Raw genomic sequence first — 17,852 nt, forward strand, 5'->3', positions numbered from 1 at the left:
TTAAAAGAAATAAGGTGTTACATTCACATTTACTGGCCTTGACCAAATCTGTGTTCCCCTTTTCCAAAAAAAACATTTATTCACGTTCAAGGTTCAATACTTTATTCCAACATAGCTGATATGAATCTACTTTGGTGAGCTCACATCAGGACAATACCTACAGTCTGAGAAATAGAATAAAAAACATGTAGTAAAACATAAAATTACAATAGTCAATCAAGTCAATTTGAAATAATGAATAAATGCAAATAACATTTCCATGTGCATGTTGTCGCAATAATTATCTAACGTTACTTACGGTGGAAAACAAATTTTAAATTAAAGGGTAGGGGTGCCCTAGTAGCTCACCTGGTAGAGCTTGCACCCCATGTACAGAGGATGAGTCCTTAATGAGTGGCCCAGGTTCGATTTCAGCCTGTGGCCCTTTGCTGCATGTCATCTCCCTCCCTTTCTCCCCACTTTCCTGTCTCTCTACAGCTGCTCCTATCAGATAAAAGTCCAAAAAATAACCTTAAAAAAGGGTAGGGGGGGTTACAACAGTATTCTCCCCTGTCATTCAACACTGTGGGGACATTGACTAAATATAAGTTTTAATAATTTCATTATTATTCTTATGGGGCCAAACGCCAACACCAATATAACAGCTGACCCCAAACTTTTGAGCGTTAATGTAAATGTCTGCATTTTATGGCAATCCAACAGACAGACTAACATTACTATCCAGGGCCACACTTCTTGTATGGCTAAAAATTATCAAAGCATACATCATACTATACATCTGCCATATTTATCACACGACATCATCCAATGTGCCCAAAACCATTCTTTTGAATAGGGTGGAAGTCTATTTGTAAAGCCTCTGGGAACTGGGGAATTACAAGGGGCTTTGTCTGTAGTCTGAGTCACTCTGTATATTTACATCTGATTGTAGCACAGGGTAAAGTCCCCACTGAGTTTGGTAATATTTAACGGGACAGTTTTGGGTGACACGGTTGAGGACCAAGCATGAGGAAGAAGCAGCATTGCTGACATGTATCCAGTGTGTGGGACACTTGCCACTGATCGAGAGACACCAGACTGAGGTGAGTCAAGGAAACACAGTGCTAGAGGATTTTTATTGTTCACTTAACTTGGACTTTGTTTATTCCAGAGATGCTGCTTGCAGCAGTGTGTGAAAGAAATGGTTGAGAGACAGGTGCAGTCCTGCAAGTTACTTTTTTTTTTATCTCTGTGTCTCTAAATAAGTACTCTGACCTGAATTATATTTAACTGAAACTGTTGCACTTTGACTAAAATGCAGTCTGTTGTAAAATGATCAAAGAGTTCCTTCATGGAGTTTCTTTATAGTGCAATGATCATAGATGAAATATAGAGTAAAAGATCAAAAAGATGATCATGTTGCATATAAACATTTATTCAAGTTGTATTACATTTACTGTATCTCGCTTTGTCTCTTCAGGTCGTTAGACTTAATTACATACATTATATTTATTGTCAGTAATTCCTGAATTTAATGTTGTTTGAAATGACAGGAATGCACTAGGTTGAGTTGAGTGCAAAATTGATAAAATAAGAATGAATTTAAATGTAACTAAATAAGCTTTATAAATTTTTTTCTGCCATGTTTTTTTGTCTTTTCAAAAAAGAAAGTTTACCAGCAGGTAATTTTATTACCAGGTAAACTTAAAAGATTAGATTGCAAAGGTTCTGTTGTCTTTTATACAAGGTGTAGAATATGGATATGTTATATATGTATGTTTAATTTTTTAACTGCTAGCAGCTCTGTGAGGCTATTATAATGGTGCTTTCAGCTAAATGCTAACATCAGCATGCTAACATGTTCACAATGACAGTGCTGACATGCTGATGTTTTTAGCGGGTACCTTTCATGGTAGCATGCAAACATTTGCTAATTAGTGCTAACTACAATAATAAAGTATTTGATACATTTAAAGTTTGACTTGAAGATGAAGTAAAGATCACTAAAGTGATTATAATATTCTCATGATTTTCTGTAGCAAATGTCACAGCAATCTATCCAATTATTATTATTATTATTATTATTATTATTATTGTAAAATTAAAAATACACCAGTGTCTCTAGAGGAATGATCAGTAACATTCATCCTCTGGACAACATGGATGTGTACCACATTTAATGGCTATCTGTCCAGTGATTGTTGAGATCTTTCAGTCTGGACCAAAGTGGTGGACTAACAGACACTGGCATCCCTAAAGCAATGTTGTTAGCATGGCTAAATACTTTTATGATCATCAATTCAATTTCTTTTTAAATTTCAGGTCCATTCGGCATTGAACAATGGATTAATTGGATTGACTGATAAAACATGGACCTCTTTTCTCTGTTTGTTTTCCTGCTTTCATGCAGGATTCAAGGTGAGACTTCAGCTCAAAACAAACCCCTTGGTTGATTAGAAATGTGTCACAGTCCAGTAATGCGCTTGTATTAACGGCCACAGTCAGTGCAGTGGTGTGCTTAATAGTAGCACCCTTCACATTAAACCCACAGACAATCTAATTAGAGGGACTAATGATCTATCTGCACTTTATAATTAATTTTCTTCAAAATGGCTGCCTATCTAGTTAACAGTAAGATGTAGCCTTGTGGTCAGGGGACTTCCGAGTCACTGGTTCATGGTCCCAATAGGAGCATGCACAAATTATGCTCATTAGTCTGCCATTCTCTGATTGCAATGAAAAGAAATAGCTGTATAGGCTGGCCTAGATATTTCTCAGGCCTAATTTCCTCAACAGATGCATAATTTATGGTTCAGCATGCTGGCTGCAGAAGGTAATGCAGTTAGCTCACCACAAACAAGTTATACATCACCCTGAGTGCTGTGGTGTAAACCTCTTATTTCATTTTTCACAGTTTGCTATTAATATTAATTCCTTTTCTCCTTCATTTGTCAGTGATAGAAAGCTACAAAGACACACTGGAATTCAACTGTGCACTGTTGTGCCTCCGTGTGTATGTGTCTGGATGATGTTTATAGAGTAACTGTACAGTGTTATGAATGCTCCCTCTTATAGTCTCTTCTTCTGTTTTAGTCCTCATGTAATCCTTCAGATTTGCAGGTTACTGTTAAAATGTTTACCCTGCAGAATGATGCTGTGGCCTGTTGTTGACAGCTACAGATTAATTTACACTCTCCTTTTTCTGTCAGTATTTCTTCCCTAAATCCTATTTGCCCTCATTCACGCATCCACCCAAATCACGAATCTCCATCTGGACAGCCACAGTAAGAAACAGATTGAGGGAGTTGTTGTTGTCATTCTCTTTCTTTGTCTCTTTATCCCTCTAAGGCTGACTTCATTTCTTTCTTTCTGTCTTTCTTCATTTTCTTTTCATTTCTTCACCCTCTCCCTGTCTTGAGTGTTCTGGCAAATGTGTGACACACACTGGGTCCTTTGTAAAGCATTTCATGATCAACATATAAAACAAAAAAACAATGCTTCTAACTTCCTTAGTTTTGAGGAATGAATGCACGCTTGTTGCATACATTAATCTGGATTGAGATCATATTAGAAGGGGTCAGTTTGCAAAAAAAGTCAAATGTTTTTATTTTATTTTTTTACTGCTAAATTTGCAGACATGTGCTAATGTCACACGAGAGAACTGTAGCATGAGATTGTTCTTAAACTGTACATCTTTATGTTTGCTTGTGCAATTTCAGTGATTATATGATATGGTAAACAGTAAAACAATGTAACACTGTGGTGGTTTGGGTTTTGTGTTTGCATAACTGACTTCTTAATTCTGATTGGCCTAACATTCATTTGTAATTTTACAAATTACATGACATGACATGAGAGTGGTGTCCATCGTTTCATCTAACTCTGAACAATATAGTGCATTTTCCAAATGTTGAACAGTATCTTTCTGTAGCAGCAATCTAAGTGGTGCCCTGGCGATTTGATTTGTATTAATTTATTTTAAAACTGTTTCAGCCTCTGTTGAAGAACTTGTTTTATGTCTGTGTCTCTTTGGACTTTTAGCAGTTGGAGCTCAGATGAAGGTGTCACCTCAAACGCTTACCGTCCTGCGAGGAGAGGAGGCCCGGTTTACCTGCAGCACCTCCAACAATCATTGGACCGTTATGGTGTGGCTGCTGGACGGTACAGCGGTTCTCACAATCTCCAAAACTATTGGTGTCCTGCCCTCCGTCAACCCTAATGTGACGGCCGAGGAAGTCTCACTGGGACGCAGCTGGGTATTTATACTGAAGAACATTGAGAGGCACAACCAGGGACTAGTGACCTGTGACCTCATGGGCATTGATAGGACAACAGCAAGCCTGTTTGTACAAGGTCTGTGTGTTCATATGTAGTTGTATGTTTGTGTGTGAATGACTCAGAGGAGGTACTTTGTTGGTGTGTTTGCGTGTATGAGTGTATGTCTGTATGTTACCTTCATTCATTGTAGCAAGAAGGCAGCAAAAAACTGTTTATTTCTGCTGCAGAGAATTTCAAAGGCTTTTTGTGTAGCTAGCTCCTCTCAGGGAGTCTCATTTCCTTGCAAAACAGAGTCTGTGCACACACATACTTACACACCCACACACATACACCCACACTAACACACACACACACACACACACACACACACACACACACACACTCACAAAGCAGCAGAAAAAAACAAGCAGATGGCAAGCCTCAATTGCAACTATTGCAGCGTGAGAGAGTGCAGAAACACACTGAATTTAACCTTGACGAGGCAGAAAGCAGCATTTTAAAAAAAGAGGTAAATGAAGGGACTAAGCAAAAGTTGTGTAGCTGCTTTGATTCTGCCCACCCACACACTGCCGCCTCTACTCACAAAAAAACACAAGAAAAGAACACAGAGTCAGAGACAAAGAAATGTTGTATTGTGCCTCAACATCCAAGGTGCTCATCCTAACTAATTGCCTTTGTTTTAATGTGTTTGAAGTGGGGATTCAAGAATAAAAGTTTTTTAGTTTGCTGTAAAAGCAGCTCAACTAGTGCCTGAGTGATCCATCACGTGTATATCATGGGTGGGAAATCTTTTGGGACCATGTGGTGGACTACAGTTGCCCAGGCATGTTTGTCTCTGTGACAGTGTTGATGACAGTGTGGGTGGTGTTGGGGATAAGAATTGATTGGCCCTCAGATATAAATACCAGGTGGAAAGCGGTGGTCTCCATGCCAGTCATGCTTGTAGGATTTACAGCCATTCTCCTCTCCTCTCCTCTCCTCTCCTCTCCTCTCCTCTCCTCTCCTCTATTCATTTAGTGTATACTTTTATGCAGATGCTGTGCCAAAGGGGGTATGTTGTGTGATGAATGGGTGGCACAGAATATTGTAACTGTACTGAGTTGGGAATTGATAAGAATCAGTAGTTCTCAGCAGTTCTGATGGTGTTGTTATCTCAAGCTGATGAGCACTGCAGCGAGGACCAGCATTTTAACAAGCGGGACTTCCCTGATAGTAATAACCAGCAAAAAAAAAGGTCTAAACGAGCAGTGTTTATGCACTTTTGGCCATATCATCACAATTCCACACAAATTAGTGACTATACAAAAATCATTAGGAGTTGAGGGGAGGTCAGAAAAGTGTTATGCAATTTTACTCTTTTTGGGAAAGCAGAGAAGGGTATTTGATTTGATTTTTTTTACTCAATTAAAAAGAAGGATCGAAAGAAGCGACCCTGCCTAGTTCAGTACCGTAATGAGCAGATAACCAAAAATCAAACTAGATGACAGCTTACTACGTAAATGCTTTAAGATTTGCTTGGCTCTGTGCTTCTCTTGACCTTATCATTTAGCTTATTTGCATCTACAGTCTGTGCAAACTGAACTGAGAGCTCAGCTAAAAAAAAATCTGTGTGGAAACATCCCCTCTGAAAAAAAGCGAGAGGAAACAAAACCAATGACCCATCGCCTCCAATATATTATGGAGAGAGCCTCCATTGCTGCCAGTGCCACAAATCCCTACTGACATATGCAGCCATTAACAGTAGTATATGGTGAATCAGGCCCTCCGGTCTCGATGCAGGGGATCACTATGGCCTGACACAGCCTTTGAATTAATTGTGCATCTTGGCACGCCCAGTTAACAGTCAGCAACTCTGCCTGTGATTTGTGTACTGCAGCTCCAAATATACTGTTGGAATAGAGCCACAAATCTACAGCGGGCTCGTTGACTCTGCATGCTATCATCCACACTCCCTGCTTTAATTGTCCAATATGGAGATGATGTAAATATGACCATACACTCCTGCATGCTCTCGCTGCTCCTTCTTAGCTAATTTCTCTTACTCACTATTTCATAAATACAACACATACACATGAACCTTGCACTTGAGCAAATCAATACAGTTGCATGCGCTGATGAATACGAACAAGATCTGCAGTGAAGGCTTGAGCTGTAGAAAAGGAGAAATCTTTGGCATAAATCAAAGAGGAGTCAACATTCCTGTAATGATTGGCCTGTAGAGGCACAGGGCCATGCTCATTCACACCCACACATAGAGTACATGTGTTACTGTTCATGTAACACCAATCCTACACACAGAGGCGTACGAGGGTTTAAATGCTGCCCTAAAAGCAGCAATTTCCCCTCTGAGGACCCCTGCTGAATTAGAGTTAACTGAGGGCTCCCCGCCTCACACAGCCTGCCACAGCAGCCCAAAGTCTTCAGAGTTCCACCACAGTGATTAACAAACCTTATGAAACCTTATTTCAGGGATCACTTAGATTGGAGCTTTGGGAGGGAGCGCTGATGTCATTTCTTTCTCTGTTCAGATGTATCAATCAGCCATGATCGCTGAGAGCCCTTCATCAGTCAGCTCAAATGAGGCTCCTGGTTCCTCGCCAACCTTTAGTTGCTAGTGCTGAGATTCTCTAAAAGCAACTGGAATCCACTATCAGAACTGGTCGCTTTTAGAATTGGATGGTACGATGTTTATGACACAAAATCGGGTATCAAATAAAAGCCCCTGGAGAAAAGGGACAGCCAATAACGTGTACAAAACATCTGAGGATTTGAACCTAAATCAACACAGACATGTCATTCGCTTAGACAAAGCACTGAAGGTTCTGTAATTATCTTTCTGTCTATAGCAATTGTCTGTTGCATCCACCGACTTTCATTCTGCCAGACAATAGACTTCACATATGAGATACTGTATCTCCCAGGGCCTTAAGTGGCTTATTTGGCTGGCAGGGAAGGAGATGAAGGGGAAAAGAGGAGAAGCGTTCGTCAGGCAATTGAGACTTTGAGACACGCGATCAATCACCCGGGACGAATGAAATCCGTCTTTTGTAAGTGAGCATGCCAACTGGAGAGGTGATGCTCATCTTTGGGTAAAGATACTGTGCATACAACTACATGAATTTCAAAGAAGACTGTTGATTAAATTAATAGATTCATACCCAGTTTTGTTGGTATTCATAAACTTACGCACCCTTGTGCATATACAGAATTATACAGAATTACATATACATGCATACAGGCACATAAATAAATATAAAAAGCATTTTCTTCTTATTGCAGAAAAGGGCAGTGTGGAAGTCTTTGGGGACGACAAGTTGGTTTTTAAGGGCCAGTCGGTCCAGTTTGAATGCCAAGCAGCCGGATGGTACCCCCAACCCACTTTGCAATGGCGGGTGTATGACAAAAAGGTAAATGTATACATTGTCATAATGATTCTCTTTATATTAAGGCATCTTATATCGGAAAACACTCATCAAGATCAAAACTCACTGTTGCAAAAACTGACTTATTGTGAAAATTTCCACCTGTTTATCAGCTGTAACCCTAATACAGTACACAGCACTGCATTTGGTTCATAGCATTACAGGAGGCAAAAACTTTCTGTTTTCATTATTTTTTTCCCAATTTCTAAAACATTTTGAACATTTTAATTCAAACCTATTCTATTCCCAAGTACCCTTGCAAGCACATGCCTGCAGGGCCAGAGAAATTTTTACTTTGTGGCTCTACAAAGACTCTACAAGACCTGTCAGTTTTTCGTGGTGAGGAGTGTACCGCTTTTAGAGAGGATGAGAGAAGCTGATTTGACTGTTGCAGTCGGACCTAATACATTCATCCTTCTTTGGCCCATTTTATACCCACTTTCATGAAAACAGCCATACTCTGTATGTACAGAGGGAATCAACTGGTAAAATCAAAGTCTAAGGATTCTAAAGACATGTTGCTGTTATTGGTATTTTCAAGTGTGGCACTAAGTACGATAAACCAAATGGCTTTATCGCACTAGTGTACTATACTGCACTCAGAGTGGATACATCTGTCATCTTCAAAAAGCTCAGCTTCTCCAAAGAGATAAACTCTTCATCGCAACAAAAATGCTTAATTAGAAAACCATTTAAAAACAAACACAATCAAAGGGACATGAGGAAAAATTAGTTTCACATTTGTTTTTGGTTCGGCTCTTCCTTTAAATACTGTTCTGTTCTGTAAGTATATACCGAATAACTCCCGTCAAGTCAGGTCGTAAACATCCCAATTAGTAAGCAGAATTTAAATGATACTAATTGTCTCTCTCTCTGGGGATTGGCGTGGAGGTGAGCCAGGGTGAATACAACATCAGTAGTGAAGAGTCAGGGAAGAGCCTCTTCACTGTGACCAGCAACCTCAGCGTGACAGCAGCTAAGAGCACTTCTGTGGATTGTCTGGCCTCTGTGTCTGCCCTCGCCACACCACTGAAAAGCACAGTCCATCTGAGAGTGGGTGAGAAAACACAGTCATGTTTTACACTAATTGGATATGCATACGTACATGCACCCAAACGCACAGAGAGAGTTAACTGTTAATCCTCTCTGTGTTCTGTCCCACTTTAGTTATCTGTCTCTACGTTTCTGTGTCTTTCTCTCTTTTTTAATCCGTCTGTCTTTGTGTGTTTCATTTAGTTCTCTCCACTTTTTCTGTCCCGTTCTCTTTTGGGAAACCTGTGAATCATCACTGAGCATTACTATTGAAGAGGAGAGACAGGAGCTGCCAGATCAACACTGCACGAGTTTGTATCACAGCCACTGTGAAGCAAGCTCATGCAGTGGAGCTGAGGTTGCAAACCTCTCTAAGGCCCATACCTTCAAAATACAAACACTGCTTTATTATCTTAACAATGTTCCTCTTGTAGTTTTAGGTGTAACATTTTCTTGAAATCCGCTCAGGCAGCTTCCCTCAGCAAACACACTCATGCCTACTACTGCAAATTATAACAGGAAATTAAACACAGCTTTCTTTACACTATGTCTGCAAATCTGTAATTGAATTGCGAAGTAACAAGACTGCTTCAGCATTTCTTTACCAAAACACTGATGTGACCTTCTCTCCTCAGTTGCAGAGGTGGTGCAGGAAGAGGATGACTGCACAGTCCCGCTGGCGGTAACTGCCTCCCTCTCTGCTCTTCTGCTACTCCTCCTGCTCTGCATCTGCACTGTCCTCTGGTACAGACAAAGGAGACAAGCAAGTAGGCACTTTTCTCTTACTTAAATTGCTCTAGGTGAAAAAAATGTCACCTCCCCCTACACTTTTCCAGAAAGTGTGATTAAAGTGTAATGAAGAAGATAGGCGGTTACATGCTGTGACTCGGCACAGCCCCATGCTGGCCTTCACCAAGGGCACGCAATATTTTTTCTGACAAAGGCGGAACATTAGTTGTCAGCAGAAAGCTTTTCTTCTCAGGAAACAGCAGCAGTACAAAGGTTAGAGAAATTGTATCTGTATGAGTGCAGGGTTGGAGGTTTAAATCCTGGAATAACTGGGACAATTCGAACAGGAGGGAGTAATGAATATTAATCTTCTCTGTGAAAAACAGAGCAGAGGTTAAGACATTTCACCAGTTAAACAGTATGAATAAAGACACTTACACTGCAATTACAGTAAATCTAATGAGTAGTTTTTAAATTCCAAGTGACAATAAGTGGCATGTTTTCTCTGCTACGACCGACATATCTGTCCTGTGCTCTTCTTTGAGAAAAGACATAAATAAATAAAAATCAGAACCCAAAAGAGATAAATTTACATTGTATATTTTTTGGTTTCATGATTGCAGGAAACTATTGACATCAATAGACTATCTGTTTTCATGCAGCCAATAAAATTAGTTTTTTGTTTTTTGAACCATATTTGCCATAATGTCAGTGTTCTATCATAGGCAGACAGTCACACTAACTAACAGCAAGACAGCAGCCTGTTATATAACACAAGAGCCATAGACAGACCATATTAGCCTTCCGGCCAATGTCTCCTTTTTATCTAACTTATAAACATAGACATGTTGTGTCTTGAGCAACCAAACCATCATCCACTGTGGACAACTGCATTGCTAACTTCCATCTGCAAGTTATGTCGCAAATTAGTCAGTCACATAGCTTAAAACCATGCCTGCAAATGTCATTTTTGTCTGTTTAGATGCTGGTGTGGTTGTAAACCTGCCAATTGTTTTCATCAGAAGTGCTTGTCGGACGGTTGAATAGTTAAACCCCGTCCTCCCACAACTTTCTAGATTAGAAAAGGCTGTGTTCGACCATTTCTGTATCTTTTCAGAACATTTACACCTTTTCTTTTTCTTCGGTGTTGAGAAAGCAAGGTTTTAACTTCTCTCTCTAGCTCTCTTTTATGTCTCTTTAAACAACTATTTCCTTCACTTCTGATATGAACAATTATGGACAAAACTATGAGAGAGAGAGATTTTATCTGAAAATATTTAAATGGGGTGCCTCCCGCTCCCCTGCCGGGGCTCAGCCTGCCGGCTCTGCTGTCAATCGACCAGGCACATGCCCTCTCGGAAAAAAAGGAACATTTCTAATACACAACTACGTTTTTTTCTCCCCTTAAAAAATGAAAATCCCCAAAAACCTATTTGACATTAAAAAGGACTGGCTACACATGATTTCCGTTGTACTACATAGTCAGTAACATACAATACCACAGTTGTAAGATCCATTACTCAGTGCAACATTGTAAGCATTCCACGGGTACCAGAAAAAGGACTTTTCACAGTGAACAGTAATTTCACTTTTGTTTCTAATTTCTATTTTTTATTTGTTGTTGTTGTTGTCTGGTTTGAACTCTGTGTTATTGTGCTTTCCCATAGTGTCTTCTATTAAATCTCGGCCAAGCACCAGTAATTCCACTTTAATACAACTGGTGATCTTTCAACTACTGGTGTATGATTTAATAAAGGTGTTACAGGATGTTGCAGAAAAATAGGCAATTATAGTGAGTTTCTCTTGGATAAATAAAGGGACCATATCCTGATCCTGGGTTTATATCTAAACCCTGCCAGTTGCACCGGAGGAACGGTCTGATAAAGGCTTTTGAGATGTGCAGATGAGCCGTTGTTTGGTGGGAATGTGGCGATCTTGGACAGGCTATCAACCTGTTTGCTTAAAGGATTACAGCTGTTGATACACTGGCAGGAATTTTACCTTGGGGAACAGGTTGTGACTAATACCTGGTTCCTGCCTGTCAGTGTGTTTGACTGAACATGTAAGATTTTGAACACTGCTTATCTTATATCTGTATATGAAGCTACAGCCATCAATCAATAAGCTGGGCCCAGAATAAGGACCAAGTAAAACAAAAATCTGCTTACTGGCACTTCTTACTCAATAATTAACAGAATAAATGTTGTATGTAATTTGTTTTTGTATGGATTAAACAAACAAGTCAGTCAAATTTTAGATATATAGAGCACAAAATCACAATTTTCCTCAGGGGGCTTTACAATCTGCACGACAATCAACACCCTCTATTCTTAGACCTTGATTTGGGTAAGAAAAAACTCCCTTTAACAGGGAAAAAGCTGGAAGAAACCTCAAGAAGAGCTATAGATCCCTCTCCCAGGACGGACAGACATGCAGAAGACATCGAGTGTGCAGAACAAACAAAAAAATCCCATTACATACAAATTTTGATGACACAGTTTCTGATATACAAACGTTATAAAATAAATGTGAAAAATTGTGGATCCAGGAAGACGTTGACCAGCTTCAGATGTTACCGAGTGACATCCCCTCCACCATGATGACATCAGGTCAAGATATATATGTTAATTATAGAGCTTTACAGCTGTTGGGAGACAGTTTTTGTTACCTTTGGATACAGCCAGGCGACCTGCTGAACTATTCCTTTAAGAGAAATATGTTATTTTTTCTTAAAGGCTAAAGGTGACTATGGCCGTACCAACTTTCCTGGCTCAGGAAATTCTACAAAGCTCATTAATAAAGGTTTAAAGCCACCCAACAGTGAGACAGTTTTACTGCAACTCTTTTAGACCTCGTAATCTGATCCAGAATATTTGTGATGTGGCCGGACTACTTGTCACCTCTCCAAACTGAGAGGTCGATTCCTTGGGAAGTTGTGGAAGTAAAATGGTGTGGTGTTATAAAAGTCCGGCCAGGAAAGCCGAGATGTTTCTGGAGTGCCATCTCCGATGGGACATGTTGTTCTATTGCACAAGGAGGCGGAAGAGGCCTGTTTTTGTGTGATAACAAAAAGTAGCCCTGAGTCACACATTTAGAAGTCAGTCTAATCCCTGTGACTGATTCTGGGCCATTGCAAATCATGGCTATGGTTTAGAGCTAAGGGATTATCATAAAGCAGGTGTGACCTCTCTCCTCCGGCTGCTGATTTTGTACCTGAAACGTCTGATACCTCCTTCACCATTGTCCTTGATTCAGTCTTACGGCTTTAATGGAACATCCCTGAGCAAGTTAAAGTAACTTCATGAGGATGTTTCACATGTTAGAGGAAGTGGCATGCTTCCAAGTCACTAAGCTCTTCTTTGAGTAATCCACCTCAATGGGGAGTAATGTATGCTTCGTAATTATTGGGAAAAAAAACAAGGGATCCAATATAGTCACCCTCAAAGACTTTGGCCAGCATGACAGCGGGGATTTAAAATATAATGACAAAGGCAATTTCTCTCCCTGTAAAAGGAACAGTTTATATCTCTCCTGAGGCAAGCGCCATCTGCACCATTGTTATATTGTTGTGTTTTTGCCTTGGCCAGGAGGACCTTTGGCAAAGACAACCATGAAGCCGTGTTACAAAACTCATTAACACTCAGCTCCAGCTTTCACTGTTGCATTGCAAACTGGCTGGAGGCTATGATATTAGTGCAGAACCCAAAACTAATAAACATCAGGACATTTCATTTTTACAGCTTTCATATTGCTGTAGATGCAGTGAGTGAGCACAATGGTTCTGTGGTCAATGCAGTGAGAATAATAAAGTTAGTGGCTGATAGTTCATAATAGCTCTCTAAACTTAATGCCTCATTTTTTTTACCTTTCAGAAACGAGCCCACAGGAGGCAAGGAGGTAAGATTTAGGAGCTCTTTTTCTAGACTTCTTTTGCTTTATGGGGCTATTTCAAACAAACCTTGGGTTTTCTTTAGTTTTTAAACTAACAAAAAGAACTTGATCAACTGTGGAGTCTTGAATGAAAGGGACTGACTTGAGGAGAAAGTAGCTGCAAATAATCTGTGAAAGAAGCAGCGACGTAGAGTCCTGGCTTTATGGAGCTCCATTTATTCTTTACATAAGCTGATGTGAAGACTCAGCACAAATCTCAGTTAATACGTGAAACTTATTTCTGAGAATGAATGAATGGGCTTTTATTGTTCCACATTATAAAAGAAAATTGAAGACATTAATTTGAAATTTCATGCATTAAATAGTCATTGCATTTTGTAACAACTTAATTAAGATTTGGATTGTCATTAGCTTATTTAAGAAGCAGATATATTACGTGTTATATTTGTCAGCATTTTCCATGCAGCCGAAATATAGTTTATAGCTTTTCCATTGAGCACATTGAAGTGGGAGTTGGGTCTAATAAAAGTTGGGTCTAATAAAATGCAGTGAAAAATGATGATGATGATCATTTTTTATCTGTCAAAGCACTTTATGATGAAAACAATGCAGAGGCCTGTGATATACTGCAGCTCTGTGAGAAAAGAAAATTGTCTGTTCACAACAGCATAGCCTCTGACAAAGTGGCTCCGCCGTATCTCAGCTAAAGGTTATCTTTTCCATTGGACCATTCATTTGGGCATTTGCAGGTTTGGCCAATCAGTGAGCGGGAGAGGCTCGGTTGCTGAGGAGACAGGGGGGAAGGTCAACCTGGGATACTCTAGTGAGGGCCCCACAGGTGAGAGAGTGACATATAGTTCACCATGATAATTGCAAACCCCAACCACAGCTGTTTCATCACAATAACCCCACTGACAGTAGAAACTCTGAGGGTACAGATAAATATTTTTGTTTGATCCCACAAACTGAAGTTAGTATAAGTTATATTATTACTGCTGCACAGGTAAGTCATATTTTTACACCAAGTGACCACAGTATTTCTGTTATCCCTGATAGAGATCAGTCAAGTAACAGATTACTTAATATCGCTTCAGTCACCTTAAAGAACCTTTCCAGTATGTTTGCATGTGTTACTGCTCCTTAACTACTAATTATATATACTCACTTTTCAAAGCATGCTACACATGTTTGCATGTGTTTTTCCTGCAGTCCCAAGAATATATTGGTTTGATTGATGAAAATCAATCAGTTGACTCGTGATTGCTTGGTAATGAACCTTTATTGCGGACTGATTCTCCACAACAATAATGTTACTCTGATAAAAATAAACAAAGGCTTGATGTTCACTGTGATGGATTACACAATTTAAACAAGATTAAAGAGTTTGCCAATCAATACTCATATTGTATTAAAGTGAAAGGAAGCCAATGGATGTCTGGGATAGTAGACAAAAATCAATTAGAAATCCTAAAAGCCTGTAGCAGCATGGTTTGCAGAATGGTTACCTGTAATGTAAAGTATACATGATTTGTAGTAAATTAAATTAAACACTGGTATGCTCCTTTAACATGTTGCTTTATCACTTACAGTATATTGCCACAGTAATTAGTAAGATAATACAGAGCATGTAAAATCTTTAGCAGGGTGAGGTACTTGCAAATGGCTTCACCTTTTTAATTAAATAGCAACATCATAGGCAGTTGAGCAGCCACAAAGCACATAATATGCAGTCTTTTTTTGTTTGTTTTATTCTGTTTTTCAGACAGAAATAAAAGATGGATTTAAACTCAGGATGCTGTGTAAACATCTTAGACCCCCAAGCCACTAAATCATCACCTAATTCCTATTTTGCTGAGGTCTGCTTTAAGTCCAAATTGGTCTGTAGCTGGTCAGAGGGGCTGCAAGGTTAGATCAGGCTAAATTGCTGTTTTTCACCCTGCAGATGCAGTTTCCAATGAGGTAATCATGGAAACTGGTAGCCAGATGGACTCTGTCAGCTTTTACAAGGTAAGATAGAGAAAGAGAAGAAGGGAGGGCTGGGAGACAGAGTGAGAAAGAGAGAGAGAGAAATAGATCAGCTGGAGCTGAATAATGCAGCCATTCATTCTGCAGCTGGAGTTTCTGCCACCTCCTCCCATGTTGATGAGAACAAGAGGGAACTGCTATACTGTTGTGCCTCTGCTGGCCTCCCATCAGACAGCTTAACGCATCCATTACAGCATAAAGCTTTTTTGGTGATATTGGGTAAATGCACAATTGTAGAGCCTGTTATAGCTCCACAAACTACCATTAGCACTATCTTTAGCTTACAGGGCACTTCTAAGTGGCTCCATCATCATCATTGTTGTGTATCATCTGCAGGTGTACACACAGGTGTGGACTAAACTGAGACCTGGCTGAGACACAAACTGAGAAGGATATACAATTAAAAAGAAACTAAATCAGGGATCTCAAACTGCAAACCATCCTAGTTATAATTTTTAGATGTTGTTGTCAAGTTTTTTAGGTGTTGTTTTGATGTTGAAATATCCTTCAGCAAGACTCCCAGCCATTGGGGATGCACAAGCCAGTGCTTTCCTGATTGCCGGTCCCAAGCCTGGTTAAATGGGGAGGGTTGCATCAGGATGGGCATCCGGCGTAAAAAGCCTATGCCAAATCAAGTATGCAGATAATTAGATCTATAGATCATATGCTGTATGGGCCCCTATGGGGAGCAAGCTGGAAGGAAAGTACAAAAACCAACATTTTTTAAGTGTATTTTGTTTGGTGCAAAATAATGGCAAAGGTCAAAGATTCCTGCAAGTGCAAACTGTTGATAATAATAGATAAGATGAGAGCAAGTTTTGGGCCTTCATTTGTTGTTTGGCTGCAAACAACAAAGATGATGTTTGCATTTTTTAAGTATGATGTAATGGGAATATTGTCAGAATATTGTTCTTTCTTGTAGCACTTGAATGTTGCAGTGGCCCTCCTATGAGATGACAATACCAGCAGTGGCCCCAAGCCAATTTGAGTTTGAGACCCTTTTGTAAACATTGTCATTGCCCTCTAGTCAGCGTCCATCTGGTGGTTGTGACTCAGGGGGTTCTCTCAGCCCGGCCTGCATCAACTAATTGATTGTTATATTGATTCTGGATAACACACTGTTTTGACATCTTGTGCAATATCCTGGTGTCTAATAATGAATAGAGGGTGGGGACAACTACACACTTATGGAGTGGTTTATTTAGCCTTATTTCCCAATTACATCTGATGTTGACCAGCTCACACTTGAGGTGCTTTGAGTTTGTTAATAGGATTATTTTTTATCAGGAGGTATACTAAAGGTGGAGGGCACTTTGGGGCCTTTAAGGCAATAGCTGTCGTCCGGTCGTTCTTTGATACCCATCCTGGTGATTGTACACTCGACATGTTGTTTCCAGGAAATGTTTCAGGACAGGAAGCTCAGTTTGTAGCTGTTTCTTGTGAATGTTGTCCATCTACAATGCTGCAGATTGTCACTGAAACCTAAATCTGATGGTGTGCCCCAGGTCCCTGATGTTGTGTCCTCTAGCAGCCTGTCTCTACACAATGAGAGCCAAGCCCGGGTGTGTCTATCAGAGGAAAGCTCCAAGAACGTCAGAAGAATTACCACAGTTTGAATATGTTTGATGGTATTTGATATAACAAATAGGTTAATGAAACACTATTGTACAGTACATAATATACAGGTGGCCCTCACTAGTATAATGTATTACACTTTTGTAAAGCTAATGTTATGTGATCTTGAGCTGAGTGTGTACAGCACAATTAAAAAAAATATTATGATACATCTACCTTTAACATTTGCTGTATCCTTAACATATGTCATCTGTTTTTTTCCCACACAAAACATATTGTTTTTTAAATTCTTAATAAATTGAATAAGTTGAAATTGAATTTGCATTCCTTTATCTTATTGGCATTTGTGCAGGCTATAGTAATTTGGACCAAAACAACATAGAGCCTACAGTGTCTTATAGACAGATATGAGCATTTAAAGACAAAATCCAGTTTATTAGAAACCTGGGTTCATATTTTTGCACCTTTGCCTCTCTTTCATTGGCTAGGGTCACATATTACCTGCTAAGATAATTGCTGAGATCTGTGATGGCAGCAAACAGTCAGGCAATCAGACAAGACTTAAACAGGCCTGCAGATGATCTAAGCCACTTTATTTGGAGGTAAAAGTGAATGTGAGTGCACCTAAAGTGTTTTTTTCATTATTGCACAGGCTCAGCAATTAACTTAACTTTGAGTTTAATGCCATAATTACAAATAGAAACAATTGGCCTAAACTATAAAAAATACAATCAAGTTGCATTAAACCAGAATGATCCTTTAACGTATTATTTAAACGGTGTGCTAGCTGTTTTAACTCTCCAGTTATTGACTACACTCATCTTCTCAATAATTGCCTGCCGATCCTATCACCAGGCAATCTTCACTGAGCTGTTGCGCGTTGGTTAAAATCCATACTTTTACTAGTTGCTTTGCTTTGAT

At 39.5% G+C, this 17,852-nt stretch overlaps 1 protein-coding gene across 2 annotated transcripts; it reads left to right on the plus strand.

The window, feature by feature from the left end:
- Positions 1 to 954: 954 nt before the first annotated feature.
- On the plus strand, positions 955 to 17,249 carry igsf5b (immunoglobulin superfamily, member 5b). 2 transcript variants are annotated; one of them, XM_051396994.1, is made up of 10 exons: positions 955 to 1,082; positions 2,302 to 2,397; positions 4,021 to 4,332; positions 7,537 to 7,664; positions 8,571 to 8,736; positions 9,347 to 9,478; positions 13,313 to 13,337; positions 14,081 to 14,169; positions 15,274 to 15,338; positions 16,862 to 17,249. In XM_051396994.1, exons 2-10 carry the CDS (start codon positions 2,349 to 2,351, stop codon positions 16,970 to 16,972), a joined length of 1,077 nt encoding a protein of 358 aa, XP_051252954.1. In that variant the 5' UTR covers positions 955 to 1,082; positions 2,302 to 2,348; the 3' UTR covers positions 16,973 to 17,249. The 2 variants fall into 2 exon arrangements, with proteins under 2 accessions (XP_051252954.1, XP_051252955.1); XM_051396995.1 differs by lacking the exon at positions 15,274 to 15,338.
- Positions 17,250 to 17,852: the final 603 nt, after the last annotated feature.

The sequence above is a fragment of the Dicentrarchus labrax genome, unplaced genomic scaffold (assembly GCF_905237075.1).
Source record: "Dicentrarchus labrax unplaced genomic scaffold, dlabrax2021, whole genome shotgun sequence".
In the NCBI taxonomy this organism is placed as follows: domain Eukaryota; kingdom Metazoa; phylum Chordata; class Actinopteri; family Moronidae; genus Dicentrarchus; species Dicentrarchus labrax.

Excerpts from the sequence above, each read along its gene's own strand:
- igsf5b (XM_051396994.1), top strand. The coding sequence starts at position 2,349 with ATGGACCTCTTTTCTCTGTTTGTTTTCCTGCTTTCATGCAGGATTCAA. Across the intron at positions 7,665-8,570 it reads GGCGGGTGTATGACAAAAAG|GTGAGCCAGGGTGAATACAA; the intron begins GTAAATGTATAC and ends ATTGGCGTGGAG. Across the intron at positions 15,339-16,861 it reads ACTCTGTCAGCTTTTACAAG|GTCCCTGATGTTGTGTCCTC; the intron begins GTAAGATAGAGA and ends GGTGTGCCCCAG.